Raw genomic sequence first — 20,963 nt, 5'->3', positions numbered from 1 at the left:
TTAGTCTAAGATGTTGTTTTATGTAATAGTTGCATGATTTGCAGATTAATAAATTCTTTAAAGTGTGATTTTGTGATTCTGAGTTACAAAAGAAAAACAGTGCACCACGTTGTTGGCAGATGTAGTTTTGAACCCAATAGAGAATTAAGACATCATGTATCCATGCTCATTGCTACATAAGCCACACAATGTCTTGGGAAAGTCATGCTATGTTGTCGTGCTAAAGCCACACAGCTCAGTTAATTTTGGGGAGATTTAAATAAACCAAAACAAAATAGTGCATAACTAAGAGGTGGAAGAGAAAGAGAGATACTTTACAGTTTATTTTCCCCCCAAAAGAAATATCTGAAAAGTGTGGTGTGTATTTGTACTTAGCTCCCTGAGTTGAAAGCTGTTTGTAGAACCAACATTTTCTGTATTTACAGACAAGTGTTTTAATGTGTTTCTAACAGTTTGACACATATATAGATTACAATGTGTCCTTCCTTCTTTCAAAATATCTCAAGACAAATCAGACTGGATGAGCAATATCATTCATTTTCAAGATTTTTATAGATCTTCAATTGGATAAAGGTTTGGACTTTGGCTGGGCCATTCCAGCATAGTAATGCTTACTTTGACCTAAACCATCGCATCAGAACATTTTGGTTCTCCAGGATTGTCCCTTACTTAGCTCCTTCCATCCTGCCTCCCTTGTCCTGCTATAGAGAACCATGCCCACAGCATGATATGACTACCACCATGTTTCACTGTGGGCACGGTGTGTTCACAAAATGTTTGATTTTAGTGTGACCAACACATTTCTAGATCAACTTTTTCCATTTTCATGTTGTGAATTCAACAGCGCAATATTCAAAGTCTGACATATAGTTTTATAATCCCAATCTGCTTTAAACTTCTCTACAACTTGATCCCGGAATTGTCTGCTGTGTTTGTGGCCTTCATGAAGCTGCTTGTTCTCTGTTGTTCTCTAACAAACATCTGAAGCCTCCACAGAACAGCTGTATTTATATTGACTTTACGTTACTCACAGGGGGATTCCCTTTTCTAATTATATGACTTCTGTAGTTCATTGGGTGCACTGGTATTTATTTATGGGCATCAGGGAAAAGAGGACTGAAAAGTGAAGTAAAACACATCACAGCCATTAGATTTCAATTTGTGAAAAAGTATTGAAAATGTTTTGTTGTGTTGCTATTTCATGATGACCTTTTTGGTCCATCACATACAATCCCACTTATGTGTGAAAATTCAAAGGATGTGAATGCCCTAAAGTTAGCCTGATTAGAAAGTGTGATTCAAAGAACATTTTGTTTAATGACGCATTGACAGCCTATAAAAGGGTAGATTTTAGCTTTGAAGAATTTAATGAACTGGAAAACAGCAATTTTCAAGAAAAATTGGCAGAAAAAACACAAATAAACTACAAATAGAACAACTTAATTTCTCCATCAATGCCCAGAGTGAGTCAAATGTTTTGTTCATGACTTTCCAATTGACCTAAACTGTACTGTGAGGTCCGGTTCTGCTTTCCACAGGAACAACTGGCGGACACCTGTGGGGCATTTCCTGGCCTCTGTCTCTTTGCACTGAAGTGAAAACAGTTAGTTTCCACATTAGTCTCTGGTACCACTGACAGTCTCAGCTGTGACAGCTGTGGATTAATGACGGACAAAGCAAACGGTGAAAATGCTGACATGAAGCTGTGGCTTTTGTACTTTATCCAGAATTAAGTCTAAATTGAACTCTGAACTTGCATTTTTTTTCAAAAAAGGCATTAAAACTTTAAAACCTAGTTGCAGATTCATGAAAAGATGATATTCAGTTTCTTCATTTTAGTTGTGAGTAATTGACATGATGCCAGCTTAAAGTTTTTTTTTTTTTTTTTTTTTTATAGCTCCAACACATACCCCAATAATGATTTTACAGCAATGATTCCGCTTCTTCCTCCGCACTGTGCTGATCATCTGGCTCTCCAGCTCGGACGTCCCGAATAAAGCAGCTGCCGGCTCCGGTTGCCGCTCCTCTCCTTTGGTCCCCTCCATGCCGCTGAGCGCACTAACGTCCTGGCAGTTTTCAAGGAGGGATTTAGATGCAGTTCGGAGTTGTTCACGGCAATGAAGCAAGATATGAACCCTCTGCTCTGGCATGCACAAAGGACCGCCTTTTTGACGTATTCTTGTGCGGTTACCCAGCAGGCGAACACATGTTGCAGGGTGTCACATAGACGTGTGTTTGACGTGAGAAAGCCGCAGTACTTTTCCTCGCTTGTTTGTTATAGCAAAACTTTGAGCTCAGGCTGTCAACTTGCAAAATGAACAATTAACTTAAAACGTAATAGCAACATGTAATATTATGTTAAGAAAAATCGTTTGTTTTTAAATAATTGTCATAGGTATTAGAATGGTGTTTTAAAAATTAAATCTTTGATTAGGCAAAACATTACCTGAAGATGGAAAATAAAAGTCGTTGGAAAGAAAATGAGGCAAATGCTGCAGATGTCGCCATCCGGTGGTTACCATAGATATTACAAGCACGTGCTTAGTACTTCAAGCTGTCGCCGTTTTTGTTTGTAACTTTGCTTGTAACTAAGGTATTACTTGAAATAAATTTTTCCCCTTATTTATTTCTAATCAGAATTACCTTTCCAAAAATTTAAAAGACATTTTCTTGATTTTTTTTTTAAATTGAATTTCTCAATACTGTTAAAACTGTTATTAAATATGTCCAAACTTGTCGGAAAAGCCCGCAGGTTGTGGGGTGTAACAGTTTATTGTAGTGACCGCAAGATGGCGCTGTTGTAACATTTGTAATCTCCAGCACCAATAATGTTTACGTCAATAAAAGCTGTACTATATTATAACACTAATCAAACTTCAACATACTTCACCTCTGCGAGATCATCTGTGTCCTGTGAAGTGTTAATATAAGCCACATGTTACTGGTACCTCTGACCTCTGACCTTTGTCTTGTTTTTACCCTTTTAAAGCTTAGAGTTCAGTCCTGCTGCTCTTTGTTTATCTTTGTGTCTGATAGAAAGAAAACAGTGTCTGAGTATGTTTAAGTTTGAAGAGGGACTTTGTGTTTACATTCTAGGTTTGGATATATATGGATGTCAGAGTGTATGTTGTTATAGTATATGTGTCAATCCATAAAAACTATATCACAAAGTTATGAGCAACATAAAACTGCAGAGTGGTGTCTACAGATGCTGAGGCATGGGTTGAGGAGAGATAACAAAATTTATAGAGAGTCATCAGCTATAGACCTCCAAATGTCATGTGACCTTCAGATTAGGTCAAGAACAGTACCGTACATGGAGAGCTTCATGAGGCGAGTTTCCATGGCTGAGCAAATGCATCAAAGTCATAAATCCACAAATGAACTGGGAAGTGTTGGATGTAATCGTGTTACTGGACTCCAGAGGACTGAAAACATGTTCTCTGGAGAGACAAATCACGCATTTCTGTTCGGCAGTTCAATAAATTGGTAGAATGACCAAAGATTTCCATAAACACCAAAGATTATAAATGAGATGTCACTCAAAATCATGTGTGTGTGTGAAAGCAGACAAGCAAATGCTTCTGGCAATGGTGTCTGTGTATAATGTTTCTGAAAAAAGACAAATTCTTGTTAACAGCAACATCCCTTGAGTTGATTTTGGGATAAACTTTATCATAAATCTGAAAGTGTTTCTGCAGCAACTCCTGTATGAAGGGAGCAGCAGGAATCATAATTTAGAGAGCATGAAGTGACAGTGTGGGACATATTGTATCTGACAGCAGTGCACCCACAGTTCTCATTTAAATGAGCTCATGGAAGCGTGCTTGCAGCTGCAAAGCTTCTCAGCTCGCTATAAAATTCTGCCACAAAAACCAACTCTGTTGAGTTCAGTCCAACCTTATGTTCCTCTTCTTATTTTTGGTTTCAGTATGTAACTTAATTTAGCTATTCTTTCTCAGCTTTGCAAATATGCTGAAAGTGATAAAAATGACACATGTTGCTTTTAGGGTTTAAAGTTGTTCATTTTCTCTGCAACTGCAGGAAAATATTGTGTTTTCTATAAGAAACAGAGTAGTTTTATTATCATCAATTTTTGAGACCTGAGATATTTGTTTGGGGAAAACATGTTGATTTTCATGCACGAGTGAAAACAAGACAACTGTTAAATCGATAATAAGTGTGACTCATTCACAGGCATTCATTAGAAGGACGAGTGCTCAAGAAGGACGAGCATTCATGAAGAAAGACAGGTTCTGAGGGAAAGAACCAGTACCAAAGGAGTTTTATCTGGTCACAGTGGCAGCTGCTGGTCATGCTGATGCTAACCACCCATTTCCTCCCATTCAACTGAGACACGTTTTCTGTTGCCGTAAAAAGTAACTCATAAGAGTGACTGCAGGAGTCGAGTTTATTTTAAAAAATTGGATTAATTGCATGTTTTCAGCATTTCAGCACAGAGGTTTTTACTATATCTTCATTGTATTCAGTATCACTATATACAAAAGTGTATGCTCTCATTGTCGGGGCATGTTTAATGCCAATAAAACTGTGCACACATAAGTGAAGTGCAGGTTAAACTGTCACTGTCTATGCTGTCTAGCTACACTTAACTCAGAAAACATGAGGAAACCATAAATAATAGATGAAACTGCAAATTTCTGGAGAACATCCGGGAAACCATAATAAATAGAGGAACTGCACCTTCCTACTGAAACTGTTAGAGGACTGTTAAACATATTAGATACCTGCACCTTAAATAATGTGCACATTTTAGGCAGAGAGACGTATATCTCTACTTACAGAATTGTTCATGTTTTGCTATTTGTGTCATGATAGATAACCCGAGTAAATAAAAAGATATAGTTAGTAAACAGACTAATTTAAACCAACTAGGCCCTTTGTGAAAAGTAGTTGCCCCTTAACCCAACAACAGGTTGTGTCAACTTTGAGAGCCCTGACTTTTAACTGGCAATGAGTCTTGAGTTGTGACTCACTGTTCTTTTATTTTCAAAATTGTTTTAATTCAGACGTTATGAAGTTTTAAATTAAAGTCCAGAGCTTGATTAAGCTATATCAAAACCTTCATTTAGTATATTATCAACCAGCTGCTAAAATATCATAACTTTTTATCCCATGTTGAAGGTATGAAATGTCAAACTCACAATTAATTATTATTGAAAGAAAATTGTCTTATTTATATCCACTGCATGGTTGCGCACACACAGATTTGCAAGTAGCAAATTAGAGATTATGACTTTGGTGTATCCTCTTTATGGAAATCAACAGAACAACAGCAACTCAGCAACTGGTTGTATTAAAGAAAAAGACTTTGAAGGGATTTGAGGATTAAAGACACCAAGAGGAAAGGGAAAAGTATCTACCAAACTTAGGTAAAATAGCAAGGAGAGGCGTCAGATTACAGACAATCTGGCATCAGTTAAGATCTGGTCTTCTTTTGGTGTGTCTTGATGAATTACAGGTAAGCACACAGTACAGCTGAGACAGATGGTGTAGTAGAATGACTTAAGTCTGCATTCAATGAGTTATCATGCCCACCGTATGATCTATTGCCAGCAGGGCCATTGTATAGAAGGAAGTTCTGTCACCTATCTCCTTATAATCACTGAGTAGTTTGTATTTCCTGATGTCTTTTGTCATTAGCTGCTTACTCAGCTGCATCCACAGCTCTCAGTGTAGAGAACTATAGTGACCAGATGTGCAGAAGCTAGCGTGCAGAAGCTAGCATCCTGTAGTGAGAATTAAATATTAGAAATCAGAGACATGAAACAAGAATAGTCGGCTAAGAAACTCAAAACATCCCTTTTAAGCACCTGTTTTGAAATGTTATTGGATGTTTTCATTTGTCATTAGTCAGAAAACGTTGGAATGAGAAATTATCACTTATTATTACTCTTAAAGATTGTAGCAAAATTAATTAGGAATTAAGCACATTTTTCTTTTACTGTGAAAAAAATAAAAGATTTACAGTAACCATGGTCAGATTCAGGAAACTTTTAACATTCTCATTATTGTTGTCTAATAGGATAGAAAAACATTTCCCTAAAATGTTTACGTCAATGAGTTGTAAGCAGGAAAACATGATTTGAAACGGCAAAAATGTGATTTTCTGATTGCACAGTCATTTTTCCACTCTAAAAACAACCCATTAGCGCAATAACCAGTAATAAGCAAGTGACAAAATTTCATGACAATGCATTTAAAAGTGACTGTCACTAATATGACTAATTGCCTACAATAAATTTAGCATTCTAATTGTTGTTCACATTCATTCCTGAAGACATCCTGGCTTTCAGATTTATGCATGATTTACAAAAATAACCCCGGTGTTCTTCACGTCATCGATCCACTCTGAGCTAAATCAGTAACTAAAAGCCTCCGTCTGACCTTTTTCACTTTGGTTCTAAAAAGAGACATGCTGTCAGTGTTTATTGTAGAACTATGGGGGAAAAATTGGGGTCTGTGATAATTAATCATCATCAACATGCCAAAACATACTTTTATGAATTTACATCAAATGTGTGCATAGTGATAGTGCAACGGATTAAATTATGAGAAAGCATGCGTAACTGTATGTTAAAAAAAAACACTTATTTGGAAAAAGAGACATTTATAAACCACAAGTGTAAAATATTCTGTAGTCAATACAAATGGTGTAGATGAATTCAGCCATGTTTTCACCAATCTATTCGACTCCCCATTTAAAAAGTCAAAGGTCAAAGGTCAAAGTATGAAACTTGAAAATCAACACTGGGTTATGCACTATTTTGGGATAAAACTAGTCTAACACATGAAGATGGATTGTTTTTTCCTTCTCTGATGTGGAAAATCAACCAAGATTGTATTTCCATATACCAATATTTTTCTGTTTTTGTACACAAAAAATGCAGGTTTTATTTAATACATCATGTTTGGTGACAATATAACTGGTGGGAGGCTAACAACATTGAATTAGATGTAACTTCAGAAAATCTTTTCTGTTAAATAATACAAAATATTCTGAAGCTTCACACACTATGAGATTATGCTTGACTCAGATGCAAACTCTGTGGGAAAATTTAAACAGAACATAATGTCCAAAGGTCTGCAGCTCAGGGGTGGAGGTATTAAACCCACAACTTTTAACCAGTCAAGCTATTTATTTTCTGAGTATTGCAAACATGCGATTTCCCCCACAATAATCTTCATCTGGCAGGGCAGCACAGGTGTGGAGCGCTCACTGGGGCGTTGTGGCTATAATAAACAGGTTCAGCTCTAATTGGAGGGATGTTTTAGAATAATTAGCAAATGACAGCAGGAGCCATGGCAGGAGTAACGGTGGCAGAGCGAATGATGGGAAAAAGAGTCTAATTGAATGTCAGCGGGAAGCTACAGGCCATGTTGATCTGGATGTAATGAGATGTGGGCAGCTGAAGGGCACCCCTCCCAAGATGCTTTCAGGAAATATGGAGGAGGCAGGGGGTGGAAACCAAGAGTAGGACAGCTCCTGTCTGCATGGCGTTGCCCTTAATGATGTCCTCAGTGTTATGTAATATGTTCTCCAGTGAAGTTAAGTTAGCCTCATGCACACACAGCGCTCCAAGCAACTTCTACAGTTACAGCTGCGGAGCTAGATTTATTACATCTCTGTGTGTTTACAGTAAATGCACATGCATAGAGCATGACAGCAGTAATTAGATGTTATTTTGTTCTTGTTAAGTTAAAAAATTGGGGCTTTTAATGACAATACAACATACAACTTCAGAGAGTTTTATAAACAAGACGTGGGTGTACAAGCTTGAATATAAGGCAAGTTTTTTTCTAACCCAAACAGGATTTAAGATGGAGCTCAGAAATGTTGAGGATGAGGAGAAACAGAGTGCATTCTTCAACCACTAACCCCCTTTGGGTAAAATTCTCATCAGAATTGGTAAAGTGTATTTAAGCTTGGTGGAAAGCACTTTCATTCATCTGACCCAAAACACAACCTCAGATAAAATTTACTTGCAAATCTGTATAGGCAGTGGGAGGTTTTGGATCATCATATCCATCAGGCTTTAACTAGACCAATCTGAAAGCTTCATTTTTAGAGACATTTAGAAGTGGGCTTGCCAGGGTGTCTTGGATTTCATTCTAGAAAGAAAAAAATCATTCAACAATTATAGCAAGTTTTCTCTATGCTAAATCAGAGGCATCACCATATCGTCCCACTACCACCACATTTATTTGACCATATTAACATAATGCTAATGTTTATGCTAGCTGCAATGAAAAACACACCGTCCTTAAGAGTTGTACTTTCATCATCTTAAGTCAACAGAATCTATTTCCAAGTGTTCTAGGGATTAAGATGTGATACACGTCTTTTTATGTTCATGGTCAACAGAATGTTTTGACAAAATATATTTAATTGATTTATTGATTCTATGGGCCTGCCAGTAATCAGACCAGGTGCAGGTGGTGAAACTAAACAAAACATGTAGCTAGTCACTGTTACGTCATGATTTCACAATTGCTCACATAGAAACAAATCCACTTTTTTTTCCAATATAAAAGGAGTATGATGTAGAATCAACATTTTTGAACATTCCTGGAGTGTTGTTTTGGCTCATGAATGTTTGATAATACTTTAATCTTCCATGGCAGCCTTTTGACTGAAAAGTTATTTGATCCTCTGAAATGGTTAGATGTGAGAAAAAAGTGAGAACAGAGGAAAGCTGAAAAGGGCTCACAGCACTGTCTGATAACCAGCATCTGATATAACAAAATGTTGATGCACTACGACCACTGAAATGCATCAAAAAGTCTGGACCAGCTGTTACAGGAAGTGGTGCCTAAACTTACTAGCCTTGCAAACAGGTAAAAGCCCATTACATAAACTAATTTGCAGGTTTGTATGGCAGCCTGGTGAATCGTTTATGAGTTGAAACACTTAGTGTTTTAACTCATAAATGTCCAGCTAAGTGCTCTCTCTCATCATCCTGAGATGTGCAAAGACACCGAGACATACCTCAGTGTCTTTGCACATCGTAAATTGAAATTTTAAAGAGTAGGTCAACAACCCAAAGGCCTGTTTGGGTAAGGTGAAACTTACAAGTGAATTACTGTTTACACATCCAGAGCAAAGGCAATGTAATAATATTTAGTTACTTGGTTTATACTAATGACAACCTGCATCTCTGCCCTGGAGTTTATTTCACAGAAATATAAATATATGTTTAGTTTTTAGTTTGCGTTTTGTTGCAAGGCAATATTTTGTTGCTGGTTTGCAACAAAATGCTGCATTCCATCATAGAGAAATATAGAGATACAGTGCAATTAATGGCAATTTAAAGAGATAGACTTACCTAATGGTCATGTGTTTGGATGGGAAAAGAAAGAGAACATGCAATCTCCATGCAGTAAGACACCAGACTTGGATTTGGACCCATAACCTTCTTGTTGCTGCACCACTGTTGGTGCAAAATGTTGATATTTTGCATGAAATGACGGTAAAATACCCCGATTCCTGTGTCTGTAAGGCGCCAAAATGTGAGAAAGTTTGGGAGGTATGAATACTTTAACAAAAAGGTTTGCATTAATGTTTCTAATCTTGTGTTCACTTCTGGGTTACCAATATGAAATCTGTCTGCAGACGAGGCTTTGCCTTTTCAGAATCACAGTAATGAGGGTCCAGCTTTGATGCCATGCTCACCGTTCATGCCAGAGGTCAGAAGCTGCCACTGGACAATTTTCTTTAATGGGTCTGTAGCTGCGGGAAGAGCTGTGACTCACAAGGACATAATGGAGATTTTGCAGTAAAGAAAACACTGGTTACCCTGCAGCTGGGTGCCTGCAGGACAACAGGGAATCAACAGCTGAGACTCGTATTGGAAAATGACCAAAATGTAATGATTATCAATAACAAAACAGAAAACCATGTCAGAAATGCTCCTCGTTTCTGTGTCAGCTTTACAACTTAAATGGTATGCCTGGTTGCAATTTAGTTTGCAGTTGTAATAATTATCCAAGACTGAAAACTTCAGTGCATATGTTATACTTTTAAACAAGAATGAAACAAACGTCACCAGTACTGAATCCAAAAATCTTAGTTTGCTGTTGGTTAGAGAAAATAAAGAAACCATATGACAAGTACAAGCTAAAACTATGTTAGCTTTTAGCTTGTTCTATGAAGTCTAAGAGATTATTTTATGCATGACACTGACATGATTGGATGTTGTCTATCAAGAGATATTAAACAAATAAGAGGCTTTTTTTTTGTAAATTCAGAATGGAAAATCTTTTCCATTCAGTTTTCTTGAACACTGAGGGCTCATAAAGCTTCTCTTGCTATTTCCTCTTTTCCATTGTCAAACCTCGCCTCATTCTGAATAATGACATCACTACTCCAGTGACCGGAAAGCCTTATGGCTACTCCCTTAATCTCATTTCATCATTCTGTGTGTGTTCGATTGTTTTGAATAGATCAGACTTAAAAAGCTTAATGGTTCAGTAGAGAAGAAAAAAGTTCATAATTTTACACATTTAGCCTAAAATGTTCAATCTAATACATGTGATGGCTTAAAAGGCAAATTATTATATCATTGGGCTTTTGTTCTTTTTTATTTCTTTTGAATTGCTTTTTTTCCTGACAGGCCAAATTCTGAATTAAAGTGTTATGGATTAATTGATGCATTGATCGACTGAGGCTTTCAGCACTCCAATTTATGAAGGGAGGATTTATGCAGGCTCAGTCACAGCTGACTTGACTGACCTGTTTATTGAGAGTAGAGCTATTTCTGTCCCAGCTCGAAGGGAGGAATTTAAGATTAGCCAAGATTTATTAGTCAGTAACAGGTTGGCACATGCATAGGTTAAATTTGAGGGTTGCTTTAAGTTGAAAATGTACTTTAATGTACTTTTAAATGTATTTTGTAAGTAAAGAAATAATCATAAAATATTATTTTGCTTGTTTACATATTATAACCAGAGACGTTTCTATTAATATTAGGGAATAAAACCCCCAAAATAAAAATAATCACTCAAATACAATAAAATATGAACATAACTGCCTTCAAAGCATCCTCAACAAATCATAGCTTCATCTCACTCTGATGCACAACGCATTAGGGAACCATTTACTGGAAACCAGTGACTCCAAAGGTCATCAAACTTGACCACGGTCAATATTTCACTTGACATTTGTCTTTTTGCGTCATGATGATCCATTTCCTTTTTCCTTTTCAACATAAAACAAATCCAACTCAGTTCTTTGAATCTGCAAACGTTACTGCTTTCAGAGTTGACTTCCCTGAAATGAGAAGAACCGAAGTTTGATAGGAAACAACTCAGTTTTTCTCAGAGCTAAAATTAACAACTGCATTCTTTAGAAACTTTGAAGTGACTCATGTTGGCAGCATCAGTCTAAGTTTGAACCAGATTCACTTTAATACCATAAAACTCTCTTGTGATGCACACCAATGACTGAAATTAGGGAGTTTGAAAGCCACAGTGACTTTGATGATTTATGTCACTGGTCTGGCAAACAGAGCCGTAGTGGTACATATAATCCCTCAGGGATTAAAATGTTTCTACAAAAAACTTTTAATGTGAACAGGGTTCACAAGAATTTTCTGGTAAAACCTGATAGACTTAAAAGGCTAATATTGTGTTTTTTATTATTTAAACTTAAATCAATGTCTTTGCTATATTCTTAACAACTCAATAATAACTGTTGAGTTATAAAATGAACACCAGTAAAGGAAGTTGTGGCAAAAAGAGGACACTAGCTGTACTGGGGCCTCTCTTTAACTTTATGGTGTCTTGAAACGGTATTCATACATTTTGATTATTTTTACATTTCTGTCATGTTAAAAACAGAGTTCAATGTGTGTGAGAGAGATTTTTTAATATTATCTTTTTATGATAGACTAACAAAAATCCTTCATGAATAAGAAGTGGAAGGAAAAAGGTCTCGTTTTACACATTTTAAACAAACTAATATATTTGGTAAAGATATGAATAAATCCTCCCGAAGTCAGAAAGTTCCCACTAAAAGCCAGTGTGACCCAAAAAAGTTAAGTTATTGGTTGCGCTCTCCAGCAATCTGGCCTTTACAGATGTTATAAAGGTATCAACAAAAAATAACTGTTGAGCTGCATTTGCAAATTTATTATCATTTTTGTTCATAAAAATGCTAATACTGATAAAAAATTATTTATAAGTTTATTATTTCCATTTATTTACTTACGTACGTGTGGTTCAGTGGCTCCACCTATTGGTGAAAAAGTGTGAAAAGCGAAATAGTTACTTCAAACCAAGTTAGAGATTTCAAGACTGGAAAACTAATTTTCACAGTCGCTCTCCATCCAGTCCAACTGAGCCTGAGCATCAGTGTCAGTCTCTAAAGCTGGTAGAAACATATCCCATGAAACCTGTAGATGTATGGACAGATACAAGTTTTGATCTTTAAAATATTTAGTCATATGGGCTAAATTCATAGACACACCACACTTTAAAAATGTTGTGCGGTTTTTGTGTTTTAAATAGTTTCCCGTTAAAAATTATACTTTTCTGTAAAATCAGAAGAAAATATATTGTGTTTGCACTGTCAAAAAACATTTTTAAAAAAGTTAAAGTAATTCAAATAGTTAGCCAAACAATATACATTTTGGTAAAAAAAAAAAAAAAAAAATCCTAAACGAAAACTTTGATAAAACTTTTGAAAGCCTGAATGAAAAAATATTACAATAACAACACATAGAAACCATCTTCTTACGTTGGAAAACTAAGAAACACTAAAGGGAGGGTGGGGGTTTTTCATGAAGAGGGGAGGGTTCGGGTGGAGGAGGTGTTTGGGGGGAGTGGTGCTGAATGAACAGCTCCTCTTCATCATAAAACAAGCAGAGGGCTCCGCTGCTCCGCCAGAGCCGCAACAGCCATGAGCCAGCCGAGCCGCCCGACCTGCAGCCCCTCGCTGCCTCTCCGCCCGCGCCCCTGACCCCGCACCGCGACCGCACCAGACCACCGACCATGAAGAGGCAGAACGTGCGGACACTCGCCCTCATCATCTGTACTTTCACCTACCTGATCGTGGGCGCCGCGATCTTTGACGCGCTGGAGTCTCAGGAGGAGACAACCCAGAAGGAGACGCTGGACATGAGGAAGCAGGAGCTGCTCAGCACCTTCAACCTCTCCAAAGATGACTTTGACCTGCTGGAGAAGGTGGTGCTGCAGCTGAAACCGCACAAAGCCGGCGTGCAGTGGAAATTCGCAGGTTCCTTTTATTTTGCCATCACGGTGATCACGACCATAGGTAAGACTGCGGCTCCCCTAAGCAAACTTACAAGATATATATATTTTTTTCACCTAACTTACATTTCTCTTCAGAGAGCACTTCTTCCAAGGTCAAATCACTACAGAGGGTTTATAGATGCTCCTTAATGCTCGAACCTGTTGCATCTAACTTTTCCTGCATGTTTGAAATCGATGATAACAACGCTCTGCCTGGGTGAAGGGGGATTTCAGCCCACATTGGCAGGTGACGGCAGAAGTCAAAGCCACATGGGAAAATTTTATTGAGTAAAGAATTCACATCTGGGTCCCTTCAGTGTTCTTATATGAAATAGAGAAAAAGGTAAACTTGTTCTTATTGTACAGATTTTAAATAAAATCTGCACTGAACTCTAGTCAACACAAAACTGTCTTAATTTATCCTACACTGATAAATAATTGTCAGTAGCATAGACAGATGGATTTAAGAAACTTAGCCTGATTCTATAGGATTTAATATGCTTTCTGCTTTAAACATTTCTGTTACTGGAGCCGACAGAAGGACTCTTTTCATCTGCATAAGCCAAGGTTATTAAGACTTGATACTTGAGGAAACTTGAGGCGTCGTTGGCTTGTTCTGTTGTGTTGTGTTCTCATTATTTCTGCCCCAGAAGATTCATGTGGAACAGCACGAGGCGTTCAGATGCACTCTGCATTTTGTTTTTCTGTTTCAGTGCAGAAGGGAACTGACCTACACGTCTAAGGTTATTACTGATGGGAAGTTATATCAAAGTGAATGGAAGTTTATAAACGTTAAGGGCAATTAATGGATTGAATATTTCTTGAGGACTTTTCTTGAAAAAAGGTTTGTCTACGGAAAATTGTTATTCATTTAAACTTTATAAACACATATGTAAAAATCAAATATCATAGTAAATAAACAGCTTGACCAAGCCTTGACAGGCTGAGCTGTAGTTCCATAAATATTGCCTTGTCAGATTATCTTATCATTTACTATCAATGTGGGGTAGGTGTGCAAAATGGTGCCTACTAATTTTCCATTAGAAAATTATTCAAGTTACGATCCTCAATTGCATAGAAGTTTTTAAAACTGTTTGAGTAAGAGACATTTACTAAATTTGGCTTTAATGTTTATCATAAATTGTGAAAATGGCACAATGCTGGCAATGCTCTGGCTATACAGCTCTGGAAAAAAATTAGTTATCCAATTTTGCTTTTTATATGTATATGTTTGAGTAAAATGAAAATTTTTCTTTTATTGTACGAACTACTGACAACACGTCTCCGAATTTCCAAGCAATTTTTTTACATATTTGCAGAAAATGACAGTCAAAATAATGAAAAAGATGCAGTGCTTTCAGACATCAAATAATACAAAAAACCCCCCAAAACAAACAAACAAAAAAACAAGTTCATATCCATTTAGAAAAAACAATACTAATGTTTTGACAAAAAGTTCAGAAAGCAATATTTAGTGGAATAACCACGAGGTTTTCAATGAAATGAATGAACTCTTCATTTTCTCCAGAGCTGTTCCTGAAACGTAACACACCCTCTCATGATGTAGCAGGACATTGTGAATTTCAACCTGCATACTTGAATTTCTCACAAGTTGATGCTCCATGAAAAAATTTCCTTTAGTCCTCACAATTAAAAACATTTATGCGCTGTCAGGTTCACAACCTTAATGGACAAAAGAAGAAGAAAGACAAACGAATTGGATTTTAAAAGAGGAGGGTCTGATTTTCAAAGTCTCCAAACTCGCTCTGAGAATCCTCTCTTGCTTCTCCTCCTTTATTTGCATCATGATACTCTAATTTATATTGGCCAGCAGCTGATAAAAGAGGTGAGAAAACAAAACCCAGCTGCTAACACGCAGTGATAAATCTTTCTATACAAAGAAATCTCCTGTTTTACTACGTTTGAGGACTTCAAAGCAGTTCCTGCGTCTCTGGGTCACAACCTTTGATCCTTTAGCCTTTAGGTGTTTCACTAAGAGCAGTTCTTAGCTTTGTCTCCAGAGCAGCTGGCATCTACTTCCAGTCCGGCACGCTTATCAGTTTCCTGCAGACATCTCTCACAAAAACACACATTACAAAAGAATCTCACTGTCCTTAAACTTAATTTTGAGTACATACATCTGGACTGTTACTCCAAATCTAACAGGCGCTTTCAGTGTCAACATACAAACTAAACAGCCCTTTGTGAATTTAATTCTTAAAATGTTTATCATTATTATTTGGAAAATAGGATGAGTATGAAGGTCTAGAATCTCAAACAACAATTTGTCATACTCTAATTACTTGATTTCTTATATATCCAGACTAATAAATAACAACATCAAATCTAACACTTCCTTAATCGCCTAAAGTCTGTGTATATACTCTTGTAGAAGGAAACAAAACAATAAAGTTGTCAAATCACAGTATAACAATTACGTTAGTAAAATTATATTTCAGTGAGAACCCTAAAAACAATCATTTTTGACACATTATATATTTACGTCTATCTTTATATGTTTTTGGTTTTACTTGCTTTGAACCTTATAGAGATGATCTGAAAACACCTTCATTGTGAATGCATGTCACTGAGATGTTTAATTGTTTCTTTAAAAAAAAGGAACAACAATCTGAGTCATTTTTGTTCTGGAATGACTATAAGAGGCTTTTAAACCTTAAACTAATCAAGCACAAATGAAAGGCTAGAGGAAACAGAATCGTATTAGTTGATGCTGCTTCAGTGGCAAATTGAGGTTTTTAGTATTTAAGACAGGGCAGATTGGGTTGGTGATGAGAGTGATTCTTCTCCAATTGTTTTTCAGACAGATTTCCGGGCTCCGGTGCTCATTTGTTCTCACGCCTCTTTTGTCATTTTAACAATTTCAATATTGTCCCTTTCTACTGTTTTACTTCACAAACTCCATTAACTCACTGTTTCTATTTTTTCCCCCAAGTTTAAGTGTTAAAAGAAATGTGTCATGGTAGCAGAGATTATGTCAAGGAACTACTGAACTGTATAAAATTTTAAGCTATTCCTCATTTGTTTATATTTTTGCTTCTAATCTTTTAAAGTAGTTTTGAGCAATATTTTCTCAGGTTTTCCTTTTGTCGTTTTTACTTTTCTTTTCACTTTATATAAGCAAAATTAACTATTTATGCCTGACTGGCTATAACCTCAACACTGGAATATTTTTTATCAGTAAAAAAAATTGGATTGAATTTTCTGTCTTTGTCACTGTTTCATACAATTGGTTTTCATAGCTCTTTGTGTACATGTGATATATATACTCAATTTTCCACCGTTTGACATGCATGAAATAGTTTTTTAATAACTTCGAGGTGATACAAGACTCTTAGTAAAAAATATTCAGTGCAGTAGGAGGACTTTTATTTTTATAAAAGTATTCAGACTTCTTATAGTTTTTATTGTTGTGTCACATAGCAACCACAAACTACAATGTATTCTACTGGGATTTTAAGGAACCGTGTACGTGGGAGGAAAATAATAGATGGTTTTCAAAGATGTTTTAACAAAAGTTTATGACCATGTATATCCAGTTGTCCTGAGTTATGATTTTGTAGAACTAACTTTTACAGTTTTTACTTTAGAGTGTGCTTCTACCAGCTTGGCACATACATAGACTACAGTTTTTGAGTATTACTCTTTGATATAATTCGAGCTCAGGTTAGACTTTTCAATTTTTGCCAAAGATTCCTTGTTGGATTTCAGTTTGGATGAGTTGGGTTATTTTAATCCATGAATATGTTTTGATTCAAGCCTTTCCACAGTACTTCTGGCTGTATGTTTTAAGTCATTATTGCTGGGAGGTGAACTTCTGCCCCAGCTGCAAGTCTTTCATAGTTTCTTTGAACCAAGTTTCTCCTGTATTCAGATGGATCTGTCTTCCCATCAGGTTTTATCCATTGCTTCAGGTCGCAGTGATAGTTTTGTTAGGATCCTGTGTTTTCAGGTTTGTCTATTGGGTGTTCCTTAGTCTCTTTCTTTTATTTGATAAGTGTTGTTTCTGTTTTACTTTAGTTCAGTCCTTCCTTAGTGATTCTAATTTATCTTAATCAGTTCTTGAGTCTAGTTACTCTTTGTTTCTCTAGTTTAGCTTATAAGGTCTAGTTATTCTTTAATGTTAGACTTATTATACTCCCTTGTGTAATCTCCCTCGCCTCCTGTGTGACTTTCTCTCTCTCTCGCTCGCTCTCTCCTCTCACACCTGAGATCAATTAGCCAATCAGCCCAGGTCTATTGTTCCACATTCACACTCCCAGTACTGAAACACTTCTGCTTCTTTCACTATGTTTTGCTCATTCCCATCTAATTTCATTATATCATCTTACTTTCCTGTTTTTCCAGTAATATTTTTGTTTGTTTGTTCTCCTCTGGATTTCTGTGGTGTTTGTAAGTTTTTTCATTAAAATGTTCAATATGATCCACACTCCCATTTTGTCTACATTTTGGTCCATCCACAAACTCACATCAATTTCACTTTCTTATTTTATCAGCTCACCGTCTTCCTTATGTTGGTGTTTTTCCTATGTGGTTTGTGGCAAACAGTTCCTTTTGGCTGTTTTCTTGCCTCTGTTTTATATATTACCAAGAGTTATTCATTAAAAAGATTTTCCTATCTTGGCTCAGGATCTCAGCAACTCCTCTAGAATAATCAAAAACCTTATTTATTCTTCTATAAATATTGTTCTCTCCTTTGAGCCATGTGTTCAAACATTTGCAGTTGAAGCATAATATTTTCATTTTCAGAAATTCTTGTGCTCTGAGAGATATTCATAGCTTGGAATAATATTTCATATCCTCACACCTTTTAAATTTCTCCATAAATTTCTGTTCCTTACTCCTCATGATGCCGTTTGTTTTCTAATGGTCTCTAACAAACCTGTGAGGCTTTCACAGAACACCTGGATTTATGCTCAGATTAAATTACACACAGGTGGACTATTTACTAATTAGATCAGAATTCTGAAGCCATTTGGTTACATTTGATTTTATTTAGGGTTTTTTTCTGTCTCTCTTTTCATGTTTCTTGTGAAAAATTGTTGAACAATATTTGCCTTTTACAGCATAAATCTACATCATAGCAAGGAGAGAACATAAAGTACCTCCCTCATTTAAAGCTGCGTTCTATTATGTAGTTCCTATTTGTTTAGAACTCGCTTGTATCAGGACTTCCTATCTGACATTTCCCTCCTGTATTTGGTGACGGGTGCAGTTGTCTGTCATGACCTGTGACTAGTGACTGTATCAGATGCAGAAAGCTAATTGCACACTAACCGAAACCCGGGTGTCCGTGTTCACATTCTGTAATTGTGAGCCCTGCAGATGGCAGAAACACAGTGATTGGCGTTTCAGTCTGCCATTAAGTATTAATGACAACACCAGAGCTCTCTTGTTCCACTACAGTCCTGGCACACAACAGCAACACTGTGGATACTACACTGGTAACATAATATCAAGCAACCATGGCCTACAGTAATGCCCTCACATAAAAGAAATTAGTATTATTATTTCCCGGCAAATTCAGGTGGAGAAGGCAAACCCTGGCTGCACAATGCTCTACTCTTGATTAAACGTATGTGCAGAGTCAAACCACAATCAGTAATTAGACAACACTTTCCACAGAAGAAAGGATGAGGAGGAGGGCAGAGTGTCCTCTTTCGCACCGTCAGGGGATGGATTTAAGTGATGCGAGACGCACAAAGAGGGGAAAAAAGAGAGAGCTTTGAGCAAACAGAGTTCGGGAAGCGGGGGTAATAAGATTCTGGGGCTCAGGGGGGGTGTGTCTGCATCACAGTGGTTGTCACCCTCCTCTAGGGGTGAACGTCTTGTCACTGCCATGATCGTCTGTTGCATACAGAGGACAAATTCCCAACACACAGTGTTTTATAATAAGACATGTCACATGTCCTTTGTGTTATCTGATGTGCTGTTTGACATGTGACGGGGACATGAACTTGCAGTTGTGGGATGTGAGGAGCAGTTGTTTTGTTTTCCATGAGCCGGTTTTTATTTAAACATGTGTTGACCTTAAAATAAAGCAGTCTTTGTGTGACAAGGAATATGATATCAGAGAATGTTTATGCAAGACGAAAAAAAGTATTGGACCACCCAGATTACACAAATATATTTCCTCATGATGGAGTAGAAGAATGCATGGAGACAAGTTGTACAGTTTCTGGTCCTTAAAGATTAGTTTAAAAGTACATAAAGAACAATAAAGTTTGTTGATTTTTCTTTCTTTTTCCCTTATCTTCCTTATCCTAAATTACTAATTTTTTTCTTGTTGATCAAGTTGTAGATTGTCACCAAAATTAAGCTAATTATTCAGTCATTTAGACTATTTAGAAGAGTTAAAGCATCTATGCACCAAAAATATGGACCAAACTTCCAGAAAACTGTAAAACAGCTGAAACACTGACTTCCTTTAAATCTCAACTAAAAACCCACTTGTTTAGAGTTGTACTTGAAACGTAATCAATTGCAAATTTATTGACGGAATCTGATTTAATGTTGTGTTTTTATTGTTGATTCTATGTTGCATTGTGTTTTGTGTTTGATTTGATGTGAAGCACTTTGAAATGCCTTGCTGCTGAAATGTGCTATACAAATAAAGTTAGATTGAAGTTTGATTGATAAAGCCTCCATTTGATAAAAAAAAAAAAAAAAAACACCCACTAAATACGGAGTAAGCATCATTTTCTGACGTGAGCGTACAGATGGAAGGAGGGAGTGTCGTTTACTGCTAGCTGTTGTCAGCAATAACTATTCTTTGTCACCCCAAGAAAACCACAGTTTGCCACGATAAACTACATGAGATTGTTCAGTCTATTTATTCATCAGCTGTGACTTTTTTAAAGAAAACATTCTTTAAACAATGTTGGCATTTTCATGTCTTTTTAGGACCCCATTTTGCCCCAAATGCCAAAGATTTTTTTATTTTATTTTATAGCTTTGCACAACTACAGAGCAATGTTTTTGCCCCTTTATCTATGCTAAATAGCTTCATTTCAGGTAGATTGGAGGGAAGGCATTTACAACAACAATCTTCCAATTTAAAATTGAATAGAAATATCCTTTACTGTCCTACATTGGAGAAATTTCTGTGCAAGAAAAATGCAGTTTGAAATGTGTAAAATGTGACTTTTTAAAATTACTTTCATATTTGTTCTTTACTTTTATCATCATTAAAATGATGTGCTTAGTGTTTCTCTCGTCCATTGAAATGACTATATGATAGTTACTGTACATGCAGAAAAAAAGCAAAACATTTTCTTCATATCGTTGAATGATATGATTTGATCTTTGTCAATGTGTTCTTACTGACTCAGCTGAGAAGCTGGTTGTCGATAGTTCATCAAGAAACTCAAAATCTGTGTAGGACAGTGAAAACGAATGCAAATGCATCCAGGCCATTCAATCTGTCTGAGTCACTGTAATCCCAAGATGACATCCAGGCAGGGAAAAAGCCAGCTGGTGAGGGCGACTGCTAGCTGCGAACACGTCTCCATCATATTAAAAGTCGCTTGGATCAGAGCACTGACACCCTCCCCGGTTTAGCTGCTCCGTCACCACCGGTGATGTTTATGTACTGGGCAGCTACCAAGTCAATTAGTGCATGAATGTGACACAGGCTGTGGCTGAAAACGAGCAGACATGCTCTTCGTCCGCTC

The 20,963-nt window shown here is 36.7% G+C and overlaps 2 protein-coding genes across 3 annotated transcripts in view; one reads left to right on the top strand and one right to left on the bottom strand.

The window, feature by feature from the left end:
* The window catches only part of enpp1 (ectonucleotide pyrophosphatase/phosphodiesterase 1), a 34,527-nt gene extending 32,362 nt beyond the window's left edge, over nucleotides 1-2,165 (bottom strand). Inside the window, exon 1 of one of the 2 annotated variants that reach the window (XM_044107266.1) lies at nucleotides 1,911-2,165. In XM_044107266.1, the coding sequence (XP_043963201.1) occupies nucleotides 1,911-2,150 (240 nt within the window). In that variant the 5' untranslated portion in view covers nucleotides 2,151-2,165. The remainder of the gene's footprint in view (nucleotides 1-1,910) is intronic. The other variant, XM_044107267.1, reaches the window with a different exon arrangement.
* Nucleotides 2,166-12,907: 10,742 nt separating this feature from the next.
* kcnk3a (potassium channel, subfamily K, member 3a) overlaps nucleotides 12,908-20,963 on the top strand; it is a 34,713-nt gene continuing 26,657 nt past the window's right edge. Inside the window, exon 1 of the mRNA XM_044107265.1 lies at nucleotides 12,908-13,294. Within this exon, the coding sequence (XP_043963200.1) occupies nucleotides 13,012-13,294 (283 nt within the window). The 5' untranslated portion in view covers nucleotides 12,908-13,011. The remainder of the gene's footprint in view (nucleotides 13,295-20,963) is intronic.

The sequence above is a fragment of the Gambusia affinis genome, linkage group LG22 (genome assembly GCF_019740435.1).
Source record: "Gambusia affinis linkage group LG22, SWU_Gaff_1.0, whole genome shotgun sequence".
Lineage (NCBI taxonomy): Eukaryota > Metazoa > Chordata > Actinopteri > Cyprinodontiformes > Poeciliidae > Gambusia > Gambusia affinis.
This window is presented reverse-complemented; position numbering and strand designations above follow the sequence as displayed.